The 25,391-nt window shown below is 51.0% G+C and overlaps 1 protein-coding gene across 19 annotated transcripts in view; it reads left to right on the top strand.

Annotated features, from left to right (window-relative positions):
* The window catches only part of DYSF (dysferlin), a 74,085-nt gene that overhangs the window by 26,915 nt on the left and 21,779 nt on the right, over nt 1-25,391 (top strand). For 5 of the 19 annotated variants that reach the window (XM_086887932.1, XM_086887931.1, XM_086887935.1 and 2 more), the window contains 15 exons: nt 2,062-2,243; nt 3,026-3,166; nt 3,993-4,022; nt 4,677-4,703; nt 7,481-7,582; nt 8,289-8,450; nt 8,977-9,142; nt 9,789-9,862; nt 13,595-13,657; nt 18,512-18,610; nt 19,154-19,282; nt 20,430-20,585; nt 21,827-21,918; nt 23,657-23,827; nt 24,614-24,756. In XM_086887932.1, the coding sequence (XP_086744058.1) occupies nt 2,062-2,243; nt 3,026-3,166; nt 3,993-4,022; nt 4,677-4,703; nt 7,481-7,582; nt 8,289-8,450; nt 8,977-9,142; nt 9,789-9,862; nt 13,595-13,657; nt 18,512-18,610; nt 19,154-19,282; nt 20,430-20,585; nt 21,827-21,918; nt 23,657-23,827; nt 24,614-24,756 (1,737 nt within the window). Of the gene's footprint in view, nt 1-2,061; nt 2,244-3,025; nt 3,167-3,992; nt 4,023-4,676; nt 4,704-5,506; nt 5,549-7,480; nt 7,583-8,288; nt 8,451-8,976; nt 9,143-9,788; nt 9,863-13,594; nt 13,658-17,459; nt 17,472-18,511; nt 18,611-19,153; nt 19,283-20,429; nt 20,586-21,826; nt 21,919-23,656; nt 23,828-24,613; nt 24,757-25,391 lie in introns of all 19 variants that reach the window. The other 14 variants (XM_086887934.1, XM_086887933.1, XM_086887937.1 and 11 more) reach the window with 5 other exon arrangements.

Below are 25,391 nucleotides of genomic sequence, written 5' to 3'. Positions count from 1 at the left end.
CCGGCCCCTCTTCTCCAGCATCCTCAGGAAATTCCTTGTTGGATTTGATCCAGTGGAAGTTTCCCAGTTGGATCCAGATGATCCCTAAGGTCCCTTCCATCCCAAAACAGTGTGGAATTCCATGATTCCATAATTCCTTAACATCCCCCTTCTCCCAGCTGGACAGGAGGCAGCAGGCCCTGGAGTTTGGGATTTAGAGAAGGGATTCCCATGGAAAAAAGGGAATCCGGGTGGAAAACAGCTTTGTCTGCTGCTTCATCCATTCCCAGCATAATTCCAGGGATTTGTGAAATTCCCAGGATTGTGCTGGTGCGGCCAGGGCTTCCCATGCTGGGTTTTTTTGGGATAGGAAAGAAATCGGAATAGGAGAAATCCTTTTATCCATGGGATTTCCATGCTGGAGGTGCTTGGTTGGATGCAGGTGGAAGATCCCTTTGGAATGTTGTTGAGGGGGGAAGGAATTCCTGGAATGATTGGAAAATCCCACATCCTCGTCCCTGGAGGCTGGGCTGGGCCATCCCAGGATTATTCCAATTCCCATGGGAATTTCCAGAGGGATTTGGGTGGGATTTCCCTCCAAATTCCGGGATTTAAACCCCCCTTGGAACAATACATCCCGTGAATGATGGGAAACAGGGACAATCCCAAAACTGGGGAATCAGTTGGATTGTGACCTTGAGGGAATCCTGCTTTTCCCAGTAGTTGGAATAATGTGATTTTTTTTGGGAATAAACACCCCGCGGCATCCAAAAAAAAAAAAAAATTAAAAAAAAAAATCCCCCAGTGTCTGCTCCCACCTGGAATTCCCACAAAAGGCTCCTTGTCGGGATGAGGAGGTGGGAGCGAGGTGAGCTCATGGCCCGGGAGGGGAGTCCGGAATCGTTTTCCTTTGGAAAAATCCCGGCCAAGGACAACATGAGCAGCAACGTTCCACAATGCGGGATTGTGATTCCCGCTGCCGGGAATAAAGGAGTTCATTAAAGGGGCTCGGCAGTTGGAAAAATAAACATTCCCTGCTCCCAACAAAGGGGCTTTAGAGAGGCTTCCATAAAAAAAAAAAAGAGGAGAAGGGAGGGAAAATGGGGAAAAAAAGGAAAAAAAAAAGGGAAAAGCAGCTCCAAATCCAGGGGTTTTTGTTTGGTGTAATGGATTTGGCCCAGGAAAAGTGGGAAAGGCTCTTCCCGGAGAAGGTTTGTTGGGAATGTCCGAGTGGCCCCGGCTTGTTAAGCATGGATAGAGGGGGAAATCCAAGTGCTGGTGCCCCCATTCCTTGGAAAAGGGGGAATGCTGCTGGGATCAGCTGGTCCTGATTGGGATCTGAATCCAGGGACGTGGGATGTTCCTGGGATCTGAATTCAGGGATGTGGGATTTTCCTGGGATCTGAATCCAGGGATGTCTGGGATAATCCTGGGATCTGAATCTAGGGATGTGGGATGTTCCTGGGATCCGAATCCAGGGATGTGGGATTTTCCTGGGATCTGAATCCAGGGATGTGTGGGATAATCCTGGGATCTGCATCCAGGAATTTGGGATAATCCTGGAAGCGGCAGCCTTTGGCTCCCATTAAAGCTCCCCGGGACGTGTGAGATGTTCCTGGAATCTGCACCCAGGGATGTGTGGGATGGTCCCAACCTTCCCAGCCAGGAATTTCTTCCCAAAATCCCACCCCAATATCTCCCCTTTCCCAGTGGAAGCCATTCCTGTCCCTCCAGCCCTTATCCCAAATCCTTCTCCAGCTCTCCTGGAGCTGCTTTAGGCCCTGGAAATGGCTCCAAGATTTCCCTGGATCTTTAGAACAGTCCCAACTCTCAGACTGGGCCTTTTCCAGGCAGAAAAACACCTGGAAAACCTGGCACTCTAGGCTTGGAATGCCGAATTCCAGGCAGGATAGACGGGGCCCCTCCTTTCTCCTCAGGCAAGACCTGAGGGACCTCAGGATGAGATGGAGCCAACTGAGAATTCCCAAATTCTTTGGGAGCCAGTTCTGGATGGAGCTTGGAATTCTGGGAAGAGCTGGAGCCGGGATCCATCCCTGAATCCCATTCCTTGAATTTCCGCAGATCCCTACGCCATCGTCTCCTTCCTGCACCAGAGCCAGAAGACGGTGGTGGAGAAGAACACCCTGAATCCCACCTGGGATCAGACCCTGATCTTCTACGAGATCGAGATTTTCGGGAATTCTCGGGATGTGGCCGAGTCCCCGCCCAACATCCTGGTGGAAATCTACGACCATGACACCTACGTGAGTGCGGCGATTCCTGCCGGGAATTCCCGGCCTCTGGAATGCGGTTTCTGGTGTCTCTGGGGTGGTTCAGGCTTTGAGGTGGATGTTCCAGAGGGGAAAATTCCAGGGAAAACCCCGTGGCATCCTTGAGGTTCCGTTCATTCCTCACCCTCATTTAAAGTGGGGAAATTAACGGGGTTTTCTCATGGAAAAAACCTTGGGATGAAGTTGGAAGCAGTCAGGGAAGTAGGACAATGCCCTCTGCTGTTTGCCATGTCCAAAGTGGTTGGGAATGATGGAATTTTGAGGGGATGGTGGCGGGAACTTGAGGTTTTTCCCACAAAAACCGGGCTGGAAAGAAACCCCAAATCCTGGAAAAACCAAGGAGGGAATTCTGTTGAAAAATGCTTGGAATACACCTTGGGAAGGGCTCAGGAATATCTCAGGAATCTTTTTCCCTCTTTCTCCTCCTCCTTCCCAGCAGGAAGCAGGAAAAAATTCCAAATATCCCGGTGCGGAGCAGGGAATGGGATTTTTTGGAGCTGCTGAAAGCTCTGAGTTTCTGCCCTGGAAAACCTGGGATAGGAATTCCCAAAAAAGTGTTTTTCCAGCCTTAGGAATTCCAGGGAGAAGTTGGAAAACCGGAGGCTGTGTGGGCACCAATCCATTCATTTTCCTGCCCCACTTCCCTAACGGGATCATCCCTCGCTCCTGATTTTTGGCTGAGGAGGGGATGGATTTCTCTGGGAGAAATGATCCCAATTCCCGCGGTTCCCAATTCTTTGGAATTCCCTTTCCAGGGTGCGGATGAATTCATGGGACGCTGCATCTGCCGGCCCAGCTTGGAGCGCTCACCTCGGCTTTCCTGGTATCCCGTCCTCAAATCTGGCCGGAATGTCGGTGAGCTCCTGGCTGCCTTTGAGCTGATCCAGAGGGAAAAGGTGAGATCCATCCCTGAGCCTGGAATGCTCTGGAATTCCGGTTCTTCCCCAGGATCCAAGCGGATCTTCACCAGGATTTTCCAGGTGTTGGGTTTAGTCCATCCATCGGAGCCTGGGAGAGCCGGAGGGATTTGGGATTTGTCCCTTTTTGAGGGACCATAGGGTGAGGTTGTCCAGGTGGGAAAAGAGGGTGGTTTAGGTTGGGCTGATGGAAAACTGCGGAATTCCAAGTGGGATGGGCTGAATGGATCCTTCTCTCCTTGGAAAAGTCCTGGAGTTCTGAATCCAGGAATTCAGAATATCGGGGGAGCTGGGAATTGCCAAATCCCGAAGGAATGCTGCCCTTTCCTTGGAATGATTTCAGGAGGGGATTTAGGAGAGCTGAAGCCACTCTGGATTTTCCAAAGGCTGCATCCCGGATGTGCCAGGAAAAAAGGATGGATTGGGAAGATCAATCCCTGTATCCCATTCTTCCTTCCCAGCCCTGAGATTTATCTGGGAATGGGAATCCCCACAATTCCTTCTTCCCTGGAAATCCCATCCCAAACACCAGGACGGGGCCCAGATATCCACAGGTGGCCTCTTCCTCCTCCTCATTCCCTCAGAACCGGGTGGGAAAAGCCTTGGAAAGGCCTTTGGAATGAGATGTGCTCCTGGAGGAGCCGTTTGATCCCAGTGGGAATCATCCGGGTGGATTTGGTTCTTCCTGACTGGATGAGAGTCTGGGATTTTTAGAGCTGGGAACGGAAGGGGCTGAAGGTTCCCGGCTGGAAAAGGAGGAATTCTCATCGGGAATGTGAACGGGAATTGTGTTCTCTCCCTGCAGCCAGCTGTTCATCACATCCCTGGATTTGAGGTAATTCCTGACTCCTTCTTGCAAATCCAGCACCATTCCCAGCTTTCCCAGGGATTTGGAGGCCGTTTCCAGCCCTGCAGCAATTCCTCCATCCTGTCCTAGGGAATTCTTTTGGAATTCCTGCACGGATTCAATTTTTTCTCAGCTGATAAGGAAAACCGGGAGTGGGGCAGCTCCTTCCTGACAGGGAAAATTGATTCCATTCCAGGATCCAGAGGATCCTGTGGAGATACTCCAAAGGCTCTGGAGCCAAGCTGGGAGAGCAGGGAATGTTCCCCTGGAGAAGGGCAAAATGCAGGGAATGCTGAGAGTCCCTGCAGGGGCTCCAGGAGAGCTGGAGAGGGACTGGGGCCAAGGGCTGCAGGGCCAGGAGCCAGGGAATGGCTTCCAGTGGGAAAGGGGAGATTGGGCTGGGATCTTGGCAAGGAATTCCTGCCTGGGCTGCAATTCCCAGGTTTTCCATGGATCCCTGGGAATGCCCAAGGTTGGATCCAGCTGGGATACGGGAAGGGGGTGGCACTGGATGGGATTTAAGGATTTTTCCAAGCTGAACCATTCCATGATTCCCTTGAGCTGTCAGCTCCAATTAGAAACCTTGGGATGGGCTTAGGGAAGAGAATCCCTCTAATTCCGTCCTCTCCTCCTCTTTCCCAGAGCGAGCTCTCCTCCAGCCTGGATGAGGTGAGTCTTCTGGAATTCCTTGGTTTTCATCCTGGAATTGTTCAAATTTGCTTCCTTGGGAAAAAATTCCTCTTTTTCCCTGGATGACTCAAGCCGGGAGCATCAGGATTTTGGGAATATGAACGACCCCTGGCCGGATGGGCTTTTCCCCATGGCCGGGAATATTGGGATCCGTTTACCCTCTGGAATGAGGTGTCCTCAGGAAATCCCAGTTCCAGACTTTCCATAGGGAATTTGCCATGAATCGAGGATGTGCCGGACTGTTCCCGTTGTTCCCAAGGAAATTTTTGTCCCTCGTACCGGGAAAAATTCAGGGATAGATTGGATGAGGCTTGGAGCAACCTGGGATAGTGGAAGGTTCCCTGCCCATGGAATGGGATGAGTTTTCCAACGGAAACTATTCCCAAGATTCCATCATGCCTATGATTCTGATTCCACCCCCAGGATCCTGAGATTTTATCCTTGTGCATCCCATGGAGCCGATCCTGGGCTGAACCAAGAGGTGGAGTTGGGAATCTTGGAGAACTCCAGGCAGGGAAAGGGAACAACTCTCGGAATGTTGTGGCGGCCCTCGGAGCCGTTAATCCCAAAATCCGGGAGATGAGCTAGGAAAGATCCGAGCTACATTCCCAGGAAAGGTTGGATTGGTTGGGATAAATGCATTTTTCCAAGATTTTTTTCCCTGCCCAATCCGCCTTTCCTTGGGAGCTCATCCCACTTTTCCGTGTGTCCATAATCATCTCTCTCCTCTTTTTCCTCGGTTTCTTCCCACTGCCGGAATTCCGGGATGGGACATTCCACAGCTCTGCATCCCTGCCTTGTTCTCGGAGGGGCTCCTCCAATGGGTATCACTCTCCTCCCTTCCTTCCCTTTTCCCAGAATCCAAGAAAATCCCGGAAGAGCCTTTCAGGGAGAGCAGGATTGTGGGAACCCCATCCCAACAAAATTCCTGCATCCCAAGGGTTGGTGCTGGCCGGAGTCTCCGGTGCCTCATGGATGCTCCTGAAGGACCAGGCTGGCTCCATCCTTCTCCATTTTTTCTTGGGAATGGCCTTTGGGGGCTAAATTCCTGCCAAACTCTGGGATTTATCTTTGGATCACATTCCAGCTTCCATATAAACTGGGAATCTTTTCCAGACTTTTTTTTCCCAGCCTCATCCATGCTGATTTTCACTCATCCTGGATTCAAATCCGGGTTGGAATCCATGATTTCTGAAGGTCCGTGCCGCCTGGGTTCCCTCGGATTTATCCTCGTTCAACCCATCCTGGCTCCCAGCAGGATTTTCATGGATTTTCCTCCCTCCAGCCGCCTCCATCTGGGAATTGATTTTTCCCACTCCCATCCTGGTCCTTCCCTGCTCCCGCCTCATCCCTGGAATTCCCTGCTCATTCCCATCCATCAGGTGGAACATTCCATCCTCCAGCATTCTGCTGGAATCCAGGAGAATGCCTGGAAAACCACTGGGAGAGCAGCGGGAAGGGCTTAAAAAACCCTGGAATGCTGCAGGATTAAAATCCAAGTTGATCCTGGAGAGGAGGGATGGGGCAGGAGCTCTTTTCCCAAGGATTTCCCATTGGATTTGCCGAAGGATTGATCCCTAAAATTCCTTCCAACCCAAACCCTTCCATGATTTTGGGCTGGAGCAGTCTGAAATGAGATTTTTTTTTTGGGAATTAGAGTTCCGGAGGTAACCCAGGGAATGTGGGAGTTCTCGGCAGCTCTCCCTTCTCCTCCGGGTTATCCCGGATAAAATTCCCATTCCCTGCCAGCACTAACCGGCTCTGGGAGCACGTGGATCATGGGATGGAGGAGTGGCTGCTCCATGTGGGAATCCCAGGCACCTTCTCCCACACGGAATTCCCGAAAACCTTTGTCTAACGAGCAGCTGGACCCAGGAACCAGCAATTCCCAAGGAAAACGAAAGCTTGGAATTTTATGGAAAGAGAAGTTGGAATTGGATGTTCCTGAATGTCCTTTCCAATGGAAAATTGGAAAATCCATGTGGAAAATCCCTTTGGAGAGCCAATCCCTCACCCAATCCCATAATTCAAACACACGCACACGTCCTTGAATCCAATAAAATTCCAGCTGGGAGAGAATTCCATGCTCCGGGGATGGATTTCCAGAGGTTTTGCTTTCATTCCAGCCTTTCTCAGGGCTCTGGGAGATGCAGGAAAAGCAAAGGGGAGGAATTCTGGCTCCCACCTTCCTCTTCTGGGAGGGCAAATTGGGAATTCCTTGGCTGCCTCACAGATTTGGGATGATCCCAATGGAATTCCCAGCTACTTTCACCTGAGCCCTATCCCACGGATTTATGGATTATCCATGAAGTGTGGGATGAAGCACAGCCCCTTCCCAGATCCAGAGGTGATGCCAATCCCCCATCCCATGGTGCTGCTCCTGCCAAATTTTTTGGGAATCTCCCAACTCTGAACCCGCTGCCGCTGCTTCATCCCTTCCATCATCCCGCTGCCATCCCGGGATGGGATCGAGGCGATTCCATCCCGTCATTCCCTAAAAACCTTGGAGGGCAGATCCTTTGTATTTCCCTGGGAAAAGCTCGGGAATGCTGGATCTTCTCCAGGATGGATTGAAGGGATAAAACCACTTTTCTGGCACCTCTGTCCTGCCATTCCTCATCTCTCCCATCCTGGATTTCCCGGGAGAGATGAGTTTGGCAAAGATGGAGCTTCCAGGTTGGATCTAACACGGAAAGGGGTTTGATGTCCCATCCTGGCAGTTCCCGATGTTTTCCTTTCCCTCTCCGTTCCCGCAGTCCGCGGATTCCGACCTTCCCTATCCGCCGCCGCAGCGGGAGCCCAACGTTTATGTGGTCCCGCAGGGAATCAAACCCGTCCTGCAGCGCACGGCCATCGAGGTGAGCCACGGAGCCGGGAATCGGAGCTGGGAATGGGATCCAGGGTGGGATTCCAAGAAAAAGGAACCTCCAGGGGGAACTTCCGGCTCTTCACAATTCCCTGATGGGAAGGAGGAACTGGGGGAGTTTGGGTTGGCTCCCAGGAAAAAAGGGATGGGATAAGGATGAAGTTCAGGGAACAAGGATAAGGATGAGGATAAGGATGAAGTTCAGGGAACAGGAGAGAGGATAAGGATGAAATTCAGGGAATAGGGAATGAGATAAGGATGAAATTCAGGGAACAAAGGAATGGGATAAGGATGAAGTTCAGGGAAGAGGGAATGGGATAAGGATGAAGTTCAGGGAATAGGGAATGGGATAAGGAGGAAATTCAAGGAATAGGGAATGGGATAAGGATGAAGTTCATGTTGGATATCAGGAGGAATTCCTTCATGGACAGGGTGCTCAGGCATTGGAAGTGCCCAGGGAAGTTTGGAATCTCCATCCCTGGAAATTTCCAAGAAACTCCTGGTGCCAAGGTGAATATCAGTCACAGGTTGAACCCAATGACTTTGGAGGTCTTTTCCAACCTCAAGAATTCCATAATTCCCACCACTGCTTGTCCTACACGGTTCAACCTCCAGGTTCTCCTCCACTGCTGAGGAGCTCCATGGAAAACCTGGAAGCAGAAGTTTGGCTCAAGATTTGGTGTCCCCTCATCCCACAGATCCTGGCCTGGGGCCTGAGGAACCTGAAGAGCTTCCAGCTGGCCAGCGTGACCTCGCCCAGCCTGCTGGTGGAGTGTGGGGGACAGCGTGTCCAGTCCAGCGTCATCAAGAACGTCAAGAAGAACCCCAACTTCGACGTCTGCGTGCTCTTCATGGAAGTGGTGAGGTCCCAGCGGGAATGGGGAATGGGAATGGGGAAAAATCCTCAAAAATGGGGTGAAGGACCTGAAAGTCCCATCAAGGTGGATCTTCTGAAGGGCTTGAAGGTCCCAGAAAAATGGATCTTGGGGTGAAGGACCTCAAAGTTCCAGGGAAATGGGGCTTGTGAAGGACCTCAAAGTTCCATAAAAAGGGATCTTGTTCTGAAGGATCTGGAAGTCCCATAAAATTGGATTTTATGGGGTGAAGGACCTGGAGGTGTCATAAAAATGGTTCTTCTCTTGAAGGACCTCAAAATTCCATAAAAATAGATCATGTGGTGAAGGACTTGGAGGTTCATAAAGTTGTTTCCTCTGGTGAAGGACCTCAAAATTCCATAAAACTGATTCTTCTCTTGAAAGACCTCAGAATTCCATCCAATTATTTCTTCTGGTGAAGCTCCTTCTGCCCTTGGATTTTTGAGGATGGTGCAGAACCTCCACCCTCCCTTTCCAGCCTCATTCCCTCTTCCCGTCCCTCTTCCCGCAGCGCCTGCCCAAGGAGAGCCTCTACAGCCCTCCCATCATCCTGAAGATCATCGACAACCGCCCCTTCGGCCGGAGACCCGTGGTGGGACAGTGCACCATCCGCTCCCTCCAGGAATTCTACTGGGATCCCTTCCAGCAGGACACAGGAACGTCCCCGGAGCAGCCAGGTAATGGGAATATCGGGATTGGTGTCCATGGAGTCATGGAATGGTTGGGTTGGGAGGGAACTTCAAGATGATCTTGTTCCACCACATCTGTGGGCAGGGACAGGTTGCACTTTCCCAGGGGGATCCAGCCTGGCCTTGGGCATTCCCAGGGATCCAGGGGCAGCCCCAGCAAATCTGGGAATTGCAGCCCAGGCAGGAATTCCTTGCCAAGATCCCAGCCCAATCTCCCCTTTCCCACTGGAAGCCATTCCCTGGCTCCTGTCCCTGCAGCCCTTGGCCCCAGTCCCTCTCACTCCTTGGAGCCCTGAATGGGATTGGGATCATGGGATTGGGATCTTGGAGATCAGCTTTGGGTGGTGGGAAAAGTCTGGATGAGGTTGGGATCATGGAGATGAACTTTGTGAGGTGGGAAGGGTCTGGGAGATGTTGGGATCATGGATATCATCTTTGGATGGTGGGAAAGGTTTGGGATGAGTTTGGGACGATGGAGATGAACTTTGGATGGCGGGAAGGGTCTGGATGGGATTGGGATCATGGAGGTGCAGTCTGGGAGAAACTGGGATCACTCCTGGAGGTCGATCCCAAGTTTCTGGACTCCATGATTTCCAAATCCTGGGATGACGGTGCCACCCTGCTCTTATTGCAGATGACGTCAGCCTCACACCCAGGGATGACGTCCTCATCGACATCGATGACAAAGAGCCCCTGATCCCCATCCAGGTACGGAAAACGCGGCCACACTGGGAAGATCCCGGATTCTTTCCGTGCTCCGGTGGATCTGGTGAGGCCGGATCCGAGGCGCCGATGCGAGGCCAGATCCAGTCAGATCCATCCTTTTCCAGCTCCCACGTGTTTTCCCTCCCTCTCCTCAGCTGCACAACCCCAAACTCCTCCTCATTCCCGATGGTGGGAATGAAGGGCTGGATTTGCTTTCCCGATGGAGAGAAATCCATGCCGGGCTCTTCCCAAGGAAAGCAAAATTTCCCTGAGGCTCCCTCGTCCTTGCTCCATGGCTGGGTCTCCTTTTCCCAGTTTGGCTCCCGGTTTGCAGGAATTTTACTGGGCTGGGATTGCGGAATCCTGAATCCATGGTGGTGGGAGCAGGGAAGGAGGGGGGATTTGGTGCAGTTCCAATGAATTTGAGGGATCTCAGCATTCCCTTAGGAATGGATCAGGATGGACACACCCCTGGAGTTTCCGTTCTTCTGGAAAGTTCCTTTATTCGCAGCCCCTGGGCTCCTTCTCCAGCAGAAGGAATCTTTGGGATGGAGCTGTGTGTTGGATGCACAGATCCGGAGGCGATCCCGATGCCTCTGGAGCAGCTGGGAATGGTGTCAGGAATGTTTGGTGGAGCTTTTCCTGATCTCCCATCCCTTGGTGGGATATCAGGGGCTGGAATTTCCCTTCTCCCTATTCCTGGATGCCACAGGGCTGGAGTTTCCAGAAGGAATCTCCCTTCCAGGTGTTTCCTGCCTCAGTTTCCCTGGCTGTGAACAATTCCAGGGATGGAGGAGCTGCTGAATCCAAGGTGTCCAAGTTGGGCATGGATCCTGCTCTTTATCCACATCCTTGGTGGCTCCTGGGGGTTTCTATTCCCAAGGATTCTCTGGTGCTGTTGGATATTTGTGGTGTATCCACAAATCCAAGCTCAGGCTGGATCCCACATCAATCTGGGAATCAGGAATTCGGCAAATTCCCAAAAAACTGTGGGTGTGGCCCTGCTCATTCCCAGTCCTCACCCCTGAAAGTGTCCAAGGCCAGGCTGGATGGGGCTTGGAGAAACCTGGGATTGCGGGAAGTGTCCCTGCCAATGGAAAAGGTGGAATGGGATGAGATTTAACATCCTTCCCACCCAAATCATTCCATGATTCTGTGATCCTGTTCACAGCTCCGTTGGGATCTTATCCTGAAATCCTTCAAGCTTCCATTAGGAACCGGACAGGGGAATTGGGAAAGTGTGGAAAGGGAAAAGCAGCTCCCAAAAATGCTCCTGATTGGAGTATTGGGAAACTGGGGAAGAAGCCTCATTCCCTCCTTTTCGCTTCCCATTTCAGGATTTATCCTTAAAATTTACAGCTGGGCTTTGTCTTTTCTCAGGAAGGCAACTGGAGCGTGTCCGTGGAAAAAGATGGAATTTAGGAACAGGAATTTCTGTAATAAAATCCCTCTTTTTTTAGTCCAGGACAGAGAAACTTGGGAGAAAACGGAGGGAATAATGTGGGAATCTTCTGGGGGCTGAACCCACGGAGGGATCCTTAGTTGGGATGTGGAGCTTGAGCCCGGCTTCCCATGATCCAGATCCAGGATTTCCCAAGAGCTGGAATTGGGATTTCCCACGATCCCATGCTGGAAGTGCTCGGAAAATGTGGTGCTGGACATTCCCGCGGGTGACATTCCCAGTTTGTCCCATTTTTCTGAGCGGTCAGGATGGGTGGAACACCCTGCGATGCCCAGAGTGGGATTGGCCACGCCCACAATTCCCTGGAATTCTCTGCTCAGATTTCCATGAGTTATGGAAAAGCAGGTTGGTGTCAAACCTGCTCCCACTTTTTCCTTTGGGAATAAAACCTCTGGATAGGGACACACTTTGGAGCTCTGGGAGTTGCTCCTGGGAATGCAGGATCCCATCCCAGAGATTCTGGAGGAAGGAATGAGATGGAGCTTTGGAATCCTGGAGCTTTGTTCCCTGGGATAAATTTATTGGAAGCACCTCCAAGCTCGGATCAAATTTAGGGAAGAGTTTAAACAGCAGGAAAAGGGGGAGAGTGATGTGACAAAACCATTCCAAAGTGGAAAATTCTGGCTTTTTGTTTCCTGGGAACAACTTTTCCAAAACAATCCTCCTTTCACCCATGGAGTTCTTCAGTTTGACCCTGGATTTGCCCTTCTCCGTTTGTTTCTTTCCTTGTTTTTCCTGCTATTTTGGGAAAGCAGGGAGCTTCTTCCTGGAAAGCCAACCCAAAATTCCCACCTCGGAATTTTGGCTCTGGAAGCTGCTCCTCTCCTGGAGGTGGACACTGATTGAGGCGTGGACGGACCACTGGGATCATCCCACCCATCCAGGGCCAGATTTGGGAGGTCAAGGAGCAATCGCGGCCCGCGGGGACCATCCCGCTCCGCTTTCCCGGGAAAAGGGATGGATCCCAAGCCAGCAGCTCGTGCTCAGGGCTCTTTGGAAGCAGGAGCCAGGATTTTTCATGGATGTGTTTCCTTGTGTGGCTCCGGAGTTTTTCTCCCGCCTTGCCAAGCCTGGCTTTGCTCCCCGCTCCGAGCAGGACGGTTGGAACAAAGGATCCCTTTGTTGCTTTCCCTGGAAAATCGGGAAAACAACCAGAGGTGAAATCCCTCAGCTCCAAGGCTTGGGAACGCGTTCTCCATCTCATCTGAGCGGGATCAGGAGTTCAGGCGGAGTTTAAAACCAGTTCAAGTGCACGGGAATCACATCCCGGTCACCCAAAGTGAGGAAAATCCTCCTAAAAAATCATGGAAAAAGGATTTTTCCCGGCTAATCCCGTCTAGTTTGGTTCTCTGGGAGAAGGACATGGAGCAGGGTTTTAGAGAGGTGGAATCTGTGGAAAAGGCTGCTGGATCAGGCTTTGTCCTGCCTGCTCTGCTCCCGGTGTTTTCCAAGGGTTCATTCCCATGGGAAGAGGCTCGGGAAGGATCCCATGGCTCTGTGGGATGAGCAGGGATTTGTTCTGTCTGTTCATGGAGAAATCAGCTGGAAAGGATTCCCAGCTGCCTCTGAGAGCCGTGAGGGAGTCCTGGTGGAAAATGATCCTCAGGGAATTTTTTCTCTATGGAAACAGCCGGAAACTGTGGAGTTGGGCCCAAGGATGCCGATGTGGATCTGGTGGGATCAGAGCAGGGTTTTGGGAACAAGCCTGAGCTGGAAAACTGGGAATGCTGTCGGCATCTATCTGATCCTCAGACCTGGCTGTTTTCTGGGAAGAACCTCGCATTCCTTCCCCTTTTCCACCTCCGAGGTGGATTCCAAGGATCCCAGGGAAGTGTTGCTACTTCCTGCCCACGGAAGTGATCCCGGGTTTTGGTTTGCCCAGGATGAGCTAGGCTTGGACCTGGACCTTGATCCTGAGCATTCCCAATCCCATTCTAAATCCCCCTGGCTCCCATCCTTCCCTGGATTCCAGGATGACTCCCTGAATTTGCAGCCCTCGGTATCCAGGGAAAATCCTCTCCTCCACTGGGAATTACTAACAGCTTTTCCATATTTTTCCCTTTTAAAATCCCATTTTTCCCCTGCCTCATTCCAGCTCTTTGCCGAACATCCCTAAAAACAAACCCTGAGCTCATCCCAAATTTGCCTCATCCCAGGAAACCCCAGGGTTGGGAATATTACTTTGGATGAATCCCTTTCTTTGTTGCTTTTGCTGCCGTGTGTTCATCGCTGTTCCCGGAATTCCTTGGATAACGGATCATTTTAATTTGTAGCTTTCCGAGGGTTTGACGAGCTCCGCGCTAATTAACATCCCGGATTCCCGGGCCCTGCCTCATGTAGGTACCGCTTCCTTTCTAATTGCTAATGAACCGCTTAATTAATTAATTAATTGCTTAATTAATGATCTGAATCCATGAGAATACGCGGATAAAGATGGAAGGAGGCGTTTTCCTTCCAGGAATGACCCCGCTTGCTGCTTAGGAAAACGGCAATTCCAGCTGGCTGCCGGCGTGTCCTGGGGTTTTCCAATCATTTCAAAGGGAATGAGGGAGGTTTTGAAGGAATTCTGACCCCAGCTCGGGGATCCCAGCACAGGAAGGACATGGAAATGTGGGAGCAATCCAGGGCGATCAGTGGGATGGAGCAGCTCTGCTGGGAGAAAAAGCTGAGAGAGCTGGGAATGTTCCCCTGGAGAAGGGCAAAATGCAGGGAATGCTGAGAGTCCCTGCAGGGGCTCCAGGAGAGCTGGAGAGGGACTGGGGCCAAGGGCTGCAGGGCCAGGAGCCAGGGAATGGCTTCCAGTGGGAAAGGGGAGATTGGGCTGGGATCTTGGCAAGGAATTCCTGCCTGGGCTGCAATTCCCAGATTTGCTGGGGCTGCCCCTGGATCCCTGGGAATGCCCAAGGCCAGGTTGGATCTGCCTGGGATGGTGGGAGCTGTCCCTGCCCTTGGAACAGGATGGGATTTAAGGATCTCTTCCATTTTCCTGCTCTTTTTGTGTCTTTTCCATGAGAAAAGCAAATGTTGGGATTTTCCTGGGTTTTATAGGGAGGGCAGTGGAGCTGCTTTGCCCTCTCAGGGATAACACTCCAGAGGAGCAATTCCCTTCATCCCAAATTCATCCCACTAAGATTCCCGATGGAATCATGGAATGGTTTGTGTTGGGAGGACCTTAAATCCTGTCCCATTCCACATTTTCCATGGGCAGGGATACCTCCCATTATCCCAAGTGGATCCAAGCCCATTCCAACCTGGCCTTGGACACTTCCAGGGATCCAAATATTGTCCAATGGATTGATTTCTCCATCCCAGAGAGGTGGCAGTGCTGGGATCTCAACTCTGGAAGCAAAAATTCCTGAAATTATCCCTCCACCCTGCTATCTATCCACATTTTTAATTTCCATGGATATGGTTTTGGTTTAGGAAAAACAAAATCCAGGGAAAAAAAAAAAAGAGGTAAAAGCTGCAAAACATTAATTTAAAATCAAACTACGGGAATTTTAGGTGGGAATAAACCATCCCGGTGTTCCGGTTTTTCCAGGATCCTTCAGGAATGGGGGTCAATAGGATAAACCTCAATTTGCCAAAAGATGGGAATGTTTCCTTGGGAAAACCATCCTGGTTTGGAAAACTGAGTTCCCATCTTCCTTCCCGGCTCCTTCTCCTTCAGGACTTGGGAGTTTTACACAAAAGCAGGAGATGGAAATGAGGCCCAGGGGCTGCAGCTGGAGAAATCCTGGAAAAAAGCTTTTCCAGCCAAAAAAATCCGGCTCAGTGCGGAGCATGTGAGGGGGGTCCTGGATTTCACCGGGATCTGCCTCCGGCTGGGGTGTTAATGAGGAGGGGGAAGAGTTTAAACTGCCCGAGGGCTGGGATGGGTGGGAATGTTGGGATGGAATTCTGCTGTGGGAGGGTGGGGAGGGTCTGGAATTCCCAGATTTGCTGTGGATCCCTGGAATTGTCCAAGTCCAGGTTGGACATTGGGATTGGATCCAACTGGGATGGTGGGAGGTGTCCCTTCCATGGAAGGGGTGGAATTGTTGGGATTTAAGGTCCCTTCCCATTCAAAGGATTCCAGGATTCCATAGCCCCTCAGCTCTGGAGCGGAGCTGGGAGAGCAGGGAATGTTCCCCTGGAGAAGGGCAAAATGCAGGGAATGCTGAGAGTCCCTGCAGGGGCTCCAGGAGAGCTGGAGAGGGACTGGGGCCAAGGGCTGCAGGGCCAGGAGCCAGGGAATGGCTTCCAGTGGGAAAGGGGAGATTGGGCTGGGATTTTGGCAAGGAATTCCTGCCTGGGCTGCAATTCCCAGATTTGCTGGGGCTGATCCTGGATTCCTGGGAATGCCCAAGGCCAGGTTGGGATGGACTTGGATCCACCTGGGATGGTGGGAGTTGTCCCTGCTCATGGAATGGGATGAGCTTTCAGGTACTTTCCCATTCCATAATTCCATAACTCCATGATTTCCAGAGGAGAAGAGCTCAGGAGGGACTCTCAGACACCTCTGCTCCTCCATTCCTCGCTGAGCAGACCTACAGGGCCGTTACTCCTCCGTTACTCCTCCATTACTCCTCCGTTACTCCTCCGTTACTCCAGCTTGTGCTGCTTTCCAAATCCCCCATCCCAGGACACGTTAATGGAGCCGAGCAGAGCCAATTCCGGCTTCTCCGTGTCTGTGAACTATTTGGGATAATTGGTTGTTTGCTGTGTTTGCTCCTTCCCAATCCAAGCCCACATTTCACGGCTTCTCCGGTTACGGCTCCTTGGAAGAGCTCCGGCTGTTGGATGGTTCCTCCTGGGAATGGTTCCCATCCCAGAGCTTCGCCCCTCCCCAGAGTGTTCCTGATGGTTTTGATATTCCCAGCTGGGAGCCAGCCCATGGCACTGCCACTGGAGAGGGGGAAAGTATTCCCAGAGAAAACTCCAGGATTTCTCCAGCCGGGGTTTGTAGGATCGCGGAATGGTTTGGGTGGGAAGGGATCTTAAAGCTCATCCCATTCCATGAGCAGGGACAAATTCCCTGATCCCAGCTGGATCCAACCTGGCATTGGGCACTGCCAGGGATCCAGGATCAGCCCCAGCAAATCTGGGAATTGCAGCCCAGGCAGGAATTTCTTTGCCAAGATCCCAGCCCAATCTCCCCTTTCCCACTGGAAGCCATTCCCTGGCTCCTGGCCCTGCAGCCCTTGGCCCCAGTCCCTCTCCAGCTCTCCTGGAGCCCCTGCAGGGACTCTCAGCATTCCCTGCATTTTGCCCTTCTCCAAGGGAACATTCCCAGCTCTCCCAGAGCAGAGGGGCTCTGGAATCCTGGAATCCTTTGAAAGGGAATGGACCTTCAATCCCATCCCATTCCCAGACTATCCGTGGGCAGGGACACCGCCCACCATCCCAGGTAAATCCAATCCCAATGCCCATCCTGGCCTTGGACAATTCCTGGGATCCAGGGGAAGCCACAGCAAATCTGGGAATTCCATTCCAGCCCTCCCTCACCCTCAGAGCTGGGAATTTTTTCCGTGAAGGAGAAATTCTCCTTCCTCCAGCCGTGCTTTGCTCCCAGAGCTGCTGCAGCTCCTGGGATGACGGGATTGGCTGGAATGATCCGGTGATTCCCAGGATATCTAAATGATGCGTCCCTCTTGGAAAAAAGGTTGGAGTTCCAGCATGGTGAGAGGGAAGAGGAATGGAACGAGGATAGGGAGACAGGAAACCTTGGGATAATCATGGAGCAGCTTTCCAGGTTGGAATAAGCTCCTTTTTCTGGGAAAATTTCAGGATTTGGTCGCTTGAGGTTAAATTTATCCACAGGGGATTCTCACTTGGGTTTTGCCCAATGGGATCCATGAAAAAGCTGGGAAAGGGAGCACAGATCACAATCCCAGGGATCGTCTGTGCCCTGGATAAACCCCTGGAGGTGGTTTGGGATACCCAGAGGAAATTTTTTCCATCACCTGGACTAACAAAATTCCTCAATCCATCCTTGGCCCATCCATTGCTTTTCCATTCCCAAACGGAATTGTATCCATCACCATTAACGTTCCAGCTGCTCCCCTTCCCTCCTTTTTATGTTTTCCCTGTTTTTCATTGGAATATTGGTCAAAATCCACCGAAATCTCTAATCCAACTCTTTCCCTTGGGCTGCAGAAGATTCCGTGGGTAAGTCCTGGGATGAATCCAAGTGTTTTCCTTGAATCCCAATACCTGAGGAATGTCACGATGTCCGAATGGAGCATTTGAAAAAATAAAATGGGAAGTGAGGAGAGGAAAATCGGGATTTTCCCCCCCAAAAAAAAAAAAAATAAAATGAGGTGGCAGATACTTTGGAGTGAATTTCCGGAATATTCCAATTAAATCCAATATCTATCCATTGAATCCATAAATTCTAATATAAATCAAATGGAATTCCATTTGGAATCCTCCGTGAGGTCACCGAGCTGGAATTCTGCGGCCTCCTTAAAGGAGACATTGGGATTTTCCGGGAATTTTTCATGGATTGCCGGCAAAGAGATCCCAAAACCGGGATTCCTATAAAATCCATGGAATATTGAGCCAGTGTGGTCGTTTTTCCTCTTGGAATAGCATCCTTAGAGCTGGAATGGTTTGCTGGGAATAAGGCAATGGGAGATGGTGAGAGCCGAGGTTTTGTGGGATTTTCCCGTTTTTTTTCATCCAAGGGTTTTGTCCCTCTGGAGAACTGAGCACTGCTGGGTTTTAATGGAAAAACAGGAATTTTATGGATTTCTTCATTTATCCGCAGGTTTTGTTGGGATGGGGAGGTTGGGAGGTGCTGGGATACAGCCAGGAAGTCAATCCCTGTCTCCCAAATCCCAAAAATTTCCAGGGAAAGCCTAAAATTGGAGCATTTCAAGCTGTCAACACCATTAAATTGGTTCTTTCCCTGCAGGGAAATCCTGGGAAAATGACCCTCCAAGCAGCCAAAAATTCCCTAAAAATGCTTCAAATCCTTGGAATATTCTTCTTGGAGGTCTACCTCATCTTCCCATGAGGAAAAATCCTCTTGAGAATATCCACAGTGGCTCTAACACCCGGATTTGGGCTGGGAGCATCCCAAAAAACCTGGAAATCAGGGATGGGGTCGATGCAGGCTTCACTTCCCAAACCTGGGAGCTTCTGCTGTTTTCCTGGGATGTTTTTTTTTTGTGGAAAAGGAATAATTTTAGGATCTCTGGCTGCAGGAGGAGGAATTCATCGACTGGTGGAGCAAATTCTACGCTTCCACGGGAGAGAGGGAAAAATGCGGATATTACTTGGAAAAGGGATTTGACACCTTGAAGGTGAGCGGCTTCCGTCGGGTGTGGATCCTTGGAGTTCCGTTCTCCACGATTTCTTTGGGATTTTTGGCTTTTTTCCCCATCCGGGTTAAAAAAAAAAAATGGAAAGATTTTCCCCAAGTGTGGAAAAATTCCATTTCCTTTGGAAAATCCATTCAGGAAACTTCCGGAATTTTTTCTTGGGAGGCAGCGAGGGGGTGGGGAACTGCCACACTGGGAAGGGTTTGGGAATGAAGAAAATCGGGGATTTCTCAGGGAAGAGGGAGATTTAGGCACAAGAAATGCTAAATTTAAAGCAAACTCCCAAATAGGGAAGATTTTCCTTGGTTTTAAGGAAAATATTCCCAGCTGGAAGATCTCAATCCATGAAAAACCCACCGGGAGACCTTGACTTTGTCTGGGTTGTTGGGATGGGCTGGAATTTCTCTCTGCCTCAGAGGGAAACAAGGGGGAAAACTCCTGGAATTTTCTCCCCGTGGGAGGAATTTTCCCAGGATTGAGGGATTTGGTTGGAATTTTTTCCCTGCTCCATCTTTTCCTCCTCAGGTCTACGAGACGGAGCTGGAAAACGTTGAGGAATTTGAGCACCTCTCAGACTTCTGCCACACCTTCAAACTGTTCCGGGGGAGATCCCAGGATTCCAACGACGACCCCTCGGTGGTCGGGGAATTCAAGGTGGGATGATCCTCTTTCCATGGATTGTGTCCGTAGGGGTGGGAATTGGAAGATCCTTCAAGTCCTTTCCGGCCCAAATTGTTCTGTGAGGCCAGGAATTGTGGGAGCTGTGGAATCCTCATCCATGGAAGTGTCCAAGGCTGCTTGGAAGGGGATTGGAGCAACCTGGGATTGTGGGAGGTGTCCCTGCCTATGGAAAAGGTGGGAATGGGGTGGGATTTATGGTCTTTTCCAAATCAAACCATTCCAGGATTCCCTAGGAGTGGGGTTGGGAGAGCTGGGAATATTCCCCTGGAGAAGGGAAAAATGGGAATGAGACCCAGAGGCTGCAGCTGGGGAAATCTTGGAAAAAAGCTTTTCCAGCCAAAAAAATCCGGCTCAGTGCGGAGCGTGTGAGGGGGGTCCTGGATTTCACCAGGATCTGCCTCCGGCTGGGGCGTTAATGAGGAGGGGGAAGAGTTTAAACTGCCCGAGGGCTGGGATGGGTGGGAGTGTTGGGATGGAATTCTGCTGTGGGAGGGTGGGGAGGGTCTGGAATTCCCAGATTTGCTGTGGATCCCTGGAATTGTCCAAGGCCAGGTTGGACATTGGGATTGGATCCAACTGGGACAGTGGGAGGTGTCCTCAATATGGATGGGCTGGGAATGGGATTGGATTGAAGGTCACTTCCCACTCAAAGTGGGAAATCCATTCCAGGATTCTGGAGCCCCTCTGCTCTGGGAGAGCAGGGAATGTTCCCCTGGAGAAGGGCAAAATGCAGGGAATGCTGAGAGTCCCTGCAGGGGCTCCAGGAGAGCTGGAGAGGGACTGGGGCTAAGGGCTGCAGGGCCAGGAGCCAGGGAATGGCTTCCAGTGGGAAAGGGGAGATTGGGCTGGGATCTTGGCAAGGAATTCCTGCCTGGGCTGCAATTCCCACATTTGCTGGGGCTGCCCCTGGATCCCTGGGAATGCCCAAGGCTGGGTTGGGATGGATTTGGATCCACCTGGGATGGTGGGAGCTGTCCCTGCCCATGGAATGGGATGAGCTTTTAGATCCCTTCCCACCCAAACCCTTCCACAATTCCATGATCCATTCCCGTCGTTCCAAGCCTGCTCCCACAGGACCCATCTACACCTGTTCTTCCCTGAATTCCCGTGTTCTTCCCAGGGTTCTTTCAGGATTTATCCTCTTCCCGATGATCCGCGGGTTCCGGTGCCTCCCCGGCAATTCCAGCAGCTCCCGGCCAGGGGACTCCAGGAATGTCTGGTCCGGGTTTACATCATCCGCGCCTTCGGCCTCCAGCCCAAGGATTCCAATGGGAAGGTATTCCAGAGGGAAAGCTCTGCCTTGGCTCCTGTAGCGGATTCTTGGAACAGCTCAGCCCTTATTGGTCAAAATTTGATCAAAATGGGTCAAAATTTACAATTTTCTCTTAAAATTTAGGAATTTGTTCCCTTTTTCTGCCTCCCTTGGAATATCTGGGAATTCCAGGAGCCAACTCTTCCTTTATCCACTGGGATTTTTTAGGATTGATTCCATGAGTTTTGGGTTTGGTTTTATTTTTGGGGTTTTTTTTTTTTTTTTTTGGTTTTTCAGTGGTGAAGGAAATAAAATCCCGTTTTTCCCAAAATTCCTTCTTGCAAAAGTTTGCTGGTCTGGAAGGAAAATTCTGGGAAAATGGGAATTGTAAAGGTCCAAAATCCAGGGACGGGGAAAATCCTTTTAAAGGCTCTTTGTTCCACTGGAAAAGGGGAAAATTTAAGGAAAGTAGGGGAAAATTGGGAAATAAGTGAGGAAATATATAGGAAAGATGGATGGACACATGGAATACACATGAAAATATATGGAAAAATAACAAATAGTCATGAAAATATATGGAAAAACATACGGAAAAAATATATGGAATATGGGAAATCTATATGGAATAGATGAAGAAATTCCAATCACTTTGGAATTTTCCCCATTTTTTAAAATGGATTTGGAATGGAAGTGTTTAATTCCTCAGAAATCTTCCATGAGTAATTCCCAAGGATTAAAAAGAAGAGGAGGAAAAAAGGGAGTTTTTCCATTTAAAACCCCAAACCAACCCAAATTTGATGCCAAATTTCCTCTGGGATGGGAATTTTTCCAGAGGCTTATCCCAGCCCAAGGAATACCTGAGTGCTGATTCCATTCTCTGAGCTCTGTTTCCCATCCATTCCTTAAAAACCAAATCAGCAGGAAAAGGAAAATCCGGGAGAAGTGATGAGAAAACTTGGACTGGGTGTTTTTTTTCCAGGGAATTCTTGGATGTGGCTGGGGCAGTGGATCCCTGTAGATCCAGGCAAAACCTTTGAGGTGGAACTGGATCTTTTCCTTGAATTTTTTCCTTCTCCTGGCAAAAAAATCAGATCTAAATTAAATTCCCTGCTTCCCAAACTGATGCCGAATTCCCAGAATAATTCTTTTTGGGGAAAGGGATGGGATTTGGAGCAACCTGCAGAAAGGGGTAGGACTGGATGGGCTTTATTCCCAATCCAACAATCCTGTGGGATTTTTATGTTTCTTTCCGTGCCTTCCTCCAGTGTGATCCCTACGTGAAGATTTCCGTGGGAAAGAAATCCATAAATGACCAGGAAAATTACCTTCCCTGCACCCTGGAGCCTGTCTTTGGGAAGTAAGTACGGATTCCCTTCAGGATCCATGGAATTTTTTGGATTCCCTTATTGAGGGAATTGTGCTGGGCCAACAGGAACTTCCCATTCCGACACCCAATTCCAGGTTGGAACAGTCTGGAATAGTGGGAAGTGTCCCTGCCCACGGCAGGGATTGGGAATAGGATGGATTTTAAGGTTTCTCCCATCCCAGTCTATTCCATGATTCCCTTGGCTCTCATTCATCAATCCCAGAGATTTCTGAGCTGTGGGGCTGGAATAGTGGAGGAATCTGGATCACCCCATTGATGGGGAAGAGTTTGGGGAACTTCTCCTCATCTGGGATCTTTGATCCGATGTCTGAAGGAAAAACGTGGGGGATGGAGAGGAATGGGACACCTCTGAATGTTCTGGAAAAGGATTATCCATGGATAATTGAGTCCTTTCCCTCAGAAATGGGATAAAATTCCAAGGATAATGGTTTATTCTGGGAAAAGATGCTTGGCAAGACTGGGAAAGGAGCAGGGAAACTGAGGAAAGCTCAACTCCATAGGGCTTTGTTCTCCCAGAAAATCAGAGAATCGTGGAATAGCCTGGGTTGGATGAGATCCATGAGGATCATCCATTGAGCTCCTTCCCAGGACAATCCCAACAATCCCACCCTGTCCCTGGGAATGTTGTCCAAATGCTCCTGGAGCTCCGACAGCCTTGGGAATGTGGCCATTCCCTGGGGAGCTGTTCTGGTGCTCCAGCCCCCTCTGGATGAGGAATCTTTTCCCAATATCCAGCGTAAACCTCCCCTGGAACAGCTCCAACCGTTCCATGGATCCTGTCCCACAGACCGGAGCTGCCCTTTGGAATGAGCTCCAGGCTGGCAAAATCCGGTATTGGGGGAACAAACAGGGATCAAATCCTGCTTCCCATAAAATCCATCTGATTTTCCAAGGCTGCTCCCACCAGTGCTGGGACACCTTTCCCACAAAGCCAAATGGAGAGGGAGGGGAATTTAAATGGGATTTGGGGAAGGAATTCTGGGCTGGGAGGGTGGGGAGGGGCTGGGCTGGAATTCCCAGATTTGCTGTGGATCCCTGGAAGTGTCCAAGGCCAGGCTGGACATTGGGACTTGGATCCAACTGGGATGGTGGGAGCTGTCCCTGAACATGGATGGGGTGGGATGGGACTGGATTTAAGGTAATTTCCAACCAAAGCCATTCCAGGATTCTGGAGCCCCTCTGCTCTGGGGGAGCTGGGAAAGTTCCCCTGGAGAAGGGCAAAATGCAGGGAATGCTGAGAGTCCCTGCAGGGGCTCCAGGAGAGCTGGAGAGGGACTGGGGCCAAGGGCTGCAGGGCCAGGAGCCAGGGAATGGCTTCCAGTGGGAAAGGGGAGATTGGGCTGGGATCTTGGCAAGGAATTCCTGCCTGGGCTGCAATTCCCAGATTTGCTGGGGCTGATCCTGGATCCCTGGCAGTGCCCAAGGCCAGGTTGGACATTGGGATTGGATTCACCTGGGGTCATGGAAGGTGTGGAATGAGGTCATTAAGGTGTCTCCTGATCCAAACCATTCCATAATTCCACAATTCCTTGATAAACAAAGCCGGCACAACCCAGCCCTGGCCCTGCTGGCTCGAGGTGACACAGGCGCTCAGGGACTCAGATCCGTCCCATCACCAGTGGGCCAGGACGAGATGTTCAGTCCATTCCCATGGAATTCCAGCGGCATGATCCTCTTTTCCCAAGCATTTCCCTGTTCCTGTTCCTAGGATGTTTGAGCTGAACTGCACCCTGCCCCTGGAGAAGGACCTCAAGGTCACCCTCTACGACTACGACCTCCTGTCCAAGGATGAGAAGATTGGCGAGACCGTCATCGACCTGGAGAATCGCTTCTTGTCCAAATACGGGGCTCGCTGCGGCCTCCCCCAGACCTACTGCGTGTGCGTTCCTCCAGGGGCTCGGAATTCCCGTGATTCCTGGGACTGGGGTGCTGAGGTGGCCACGGGATCACAGCAGGGGAGCTGGCTGAGTCCTGGTTCTCCTCCAGGGATATCCTGTTCCATACGTGGTTTCTCCTGGTGACCTCGTGCTGAGGACGCTCCCAGAGAAGCTGTGGATGTCCCATCCCAGGAATGGGAGATTGGGGTGGGATCTTGGGAAGGAATTCCTGGCTGGGCTGGAATTCCCAGATTTGCAGTGGCTGCCTCTAGATCCCTGGCAGTGCCCAAGGCCAGGCTGGACACTGGGGCTTGGATCCACATGGGATCGTGGGAAGTGTTGGGGTTGGAATGGGATGGGATTCAAGGTAATTTCCAACCCAACACATTCCAAGATTCTGGAACCCCTCTGCTCTGAAGCCAGACTGGGAATGTCCAGCCTGGAGAAGAGAAGGATCTGGGCTGACCTTTGAGTCCCTTACCTGGGTGGTGCCTGGAGGTGCTCCAGGAGAGCTGGAGAGGGACTGGGGCCAAGGGCTGCAGGGCCAGGAGCCAGGGAATGGCTTCCAGTGGGAAAGGGGAGATTGGGCTGGGATCTTGGCAAGGAATTCCTGCCTGGGCTGCAATTCCCAGATTTCCTCCGGCTGCCCCTGGATCCCTGGGAATGCCCAAGGCCAGGTTGGATCCAGCTGGGATGGTGGGAGCCGTCCCTGCCCATGGCACTGGATGAAGTTTGACCTCTTCCCAATCCAACCCATTCCATAATTCCATGGTTCTGTTTGGTTTCAGCTCCGGCCCCAACCAGTGGCGAGACCAACTCCGCCCTTCCCAGCTGCTCCACCTCTTCTCCCTGCAGCACAACTACAAAGCTCCCACCTACAAATCTGACCGGATCGTCTTCCGGGATCAGGAATACGTCCTCTCCGAGCTGGGTAAGATGGCAGGGATATTTTGGGATAGCAGAATTTCCTTGCTCCAGTGGAAGGGATGGGACATGGAGACATCACCAGGATTGAGGGATGACATTGTCCCCATCCTCCTCCTCTCTGTCTCCATGGGCTCTGAACTATTCCCAAACTTGGCCGTGGCCCAAATCCTGGGATTTGAATCCAGACCTTCGATCTGGGAATGCTGATCTTGAGTTTGTGGGAAACTCCATTGGGTTGGAGCTTCCCACAGTTCGTGGAGACATCATGAGGAGCATTATGGAGGCCAGGAGTGGGTGATGGACATGTCCCCCTCCTCTTCCTCACTGACCATGTTGGGTCTGGACTTTTCCTAAACTTGGCTGCATCCCAAATCCTGGGATTGAATCCAGACCTTCAATACAGGAACTTTGACCAACCTTGAGTTGGACTAGACCAAACACCCCTGGGTGGGAGTGACATGCTCCAACCTGACATTCCAAGTGCTGCCGGAGCCAGAAGAGCAGCTCTTCCATCGGAATCTCATTTTGGGAATGGTCACTAGAGGGAGACAATATCCCACACACAGAGCTGGGAATTCTTTTGGGATTTGGGGGAATCGGGGCACAAACCCAACTTCTACAAAGAGGAGAAAAGTCCTG

This window comes from Cyanistes caeruleus, chromosome 5 (genome assembly GCF_971803275.1).
Source record: "Cyanistes caeruleus chromosome 5, bCyaCae1.hap1.1, whole genome shotgun sequence".
NCBI lineage: Eukaryota > Metazoa > Chordata > Aves > Passeriformes > Paridae > Cyanistes > Cyanistes caeruleus.
Note: the sequence above shows the minus strand (reverse complement) of the source record. Positions and strands in the feature narration are given on the sequence as shown.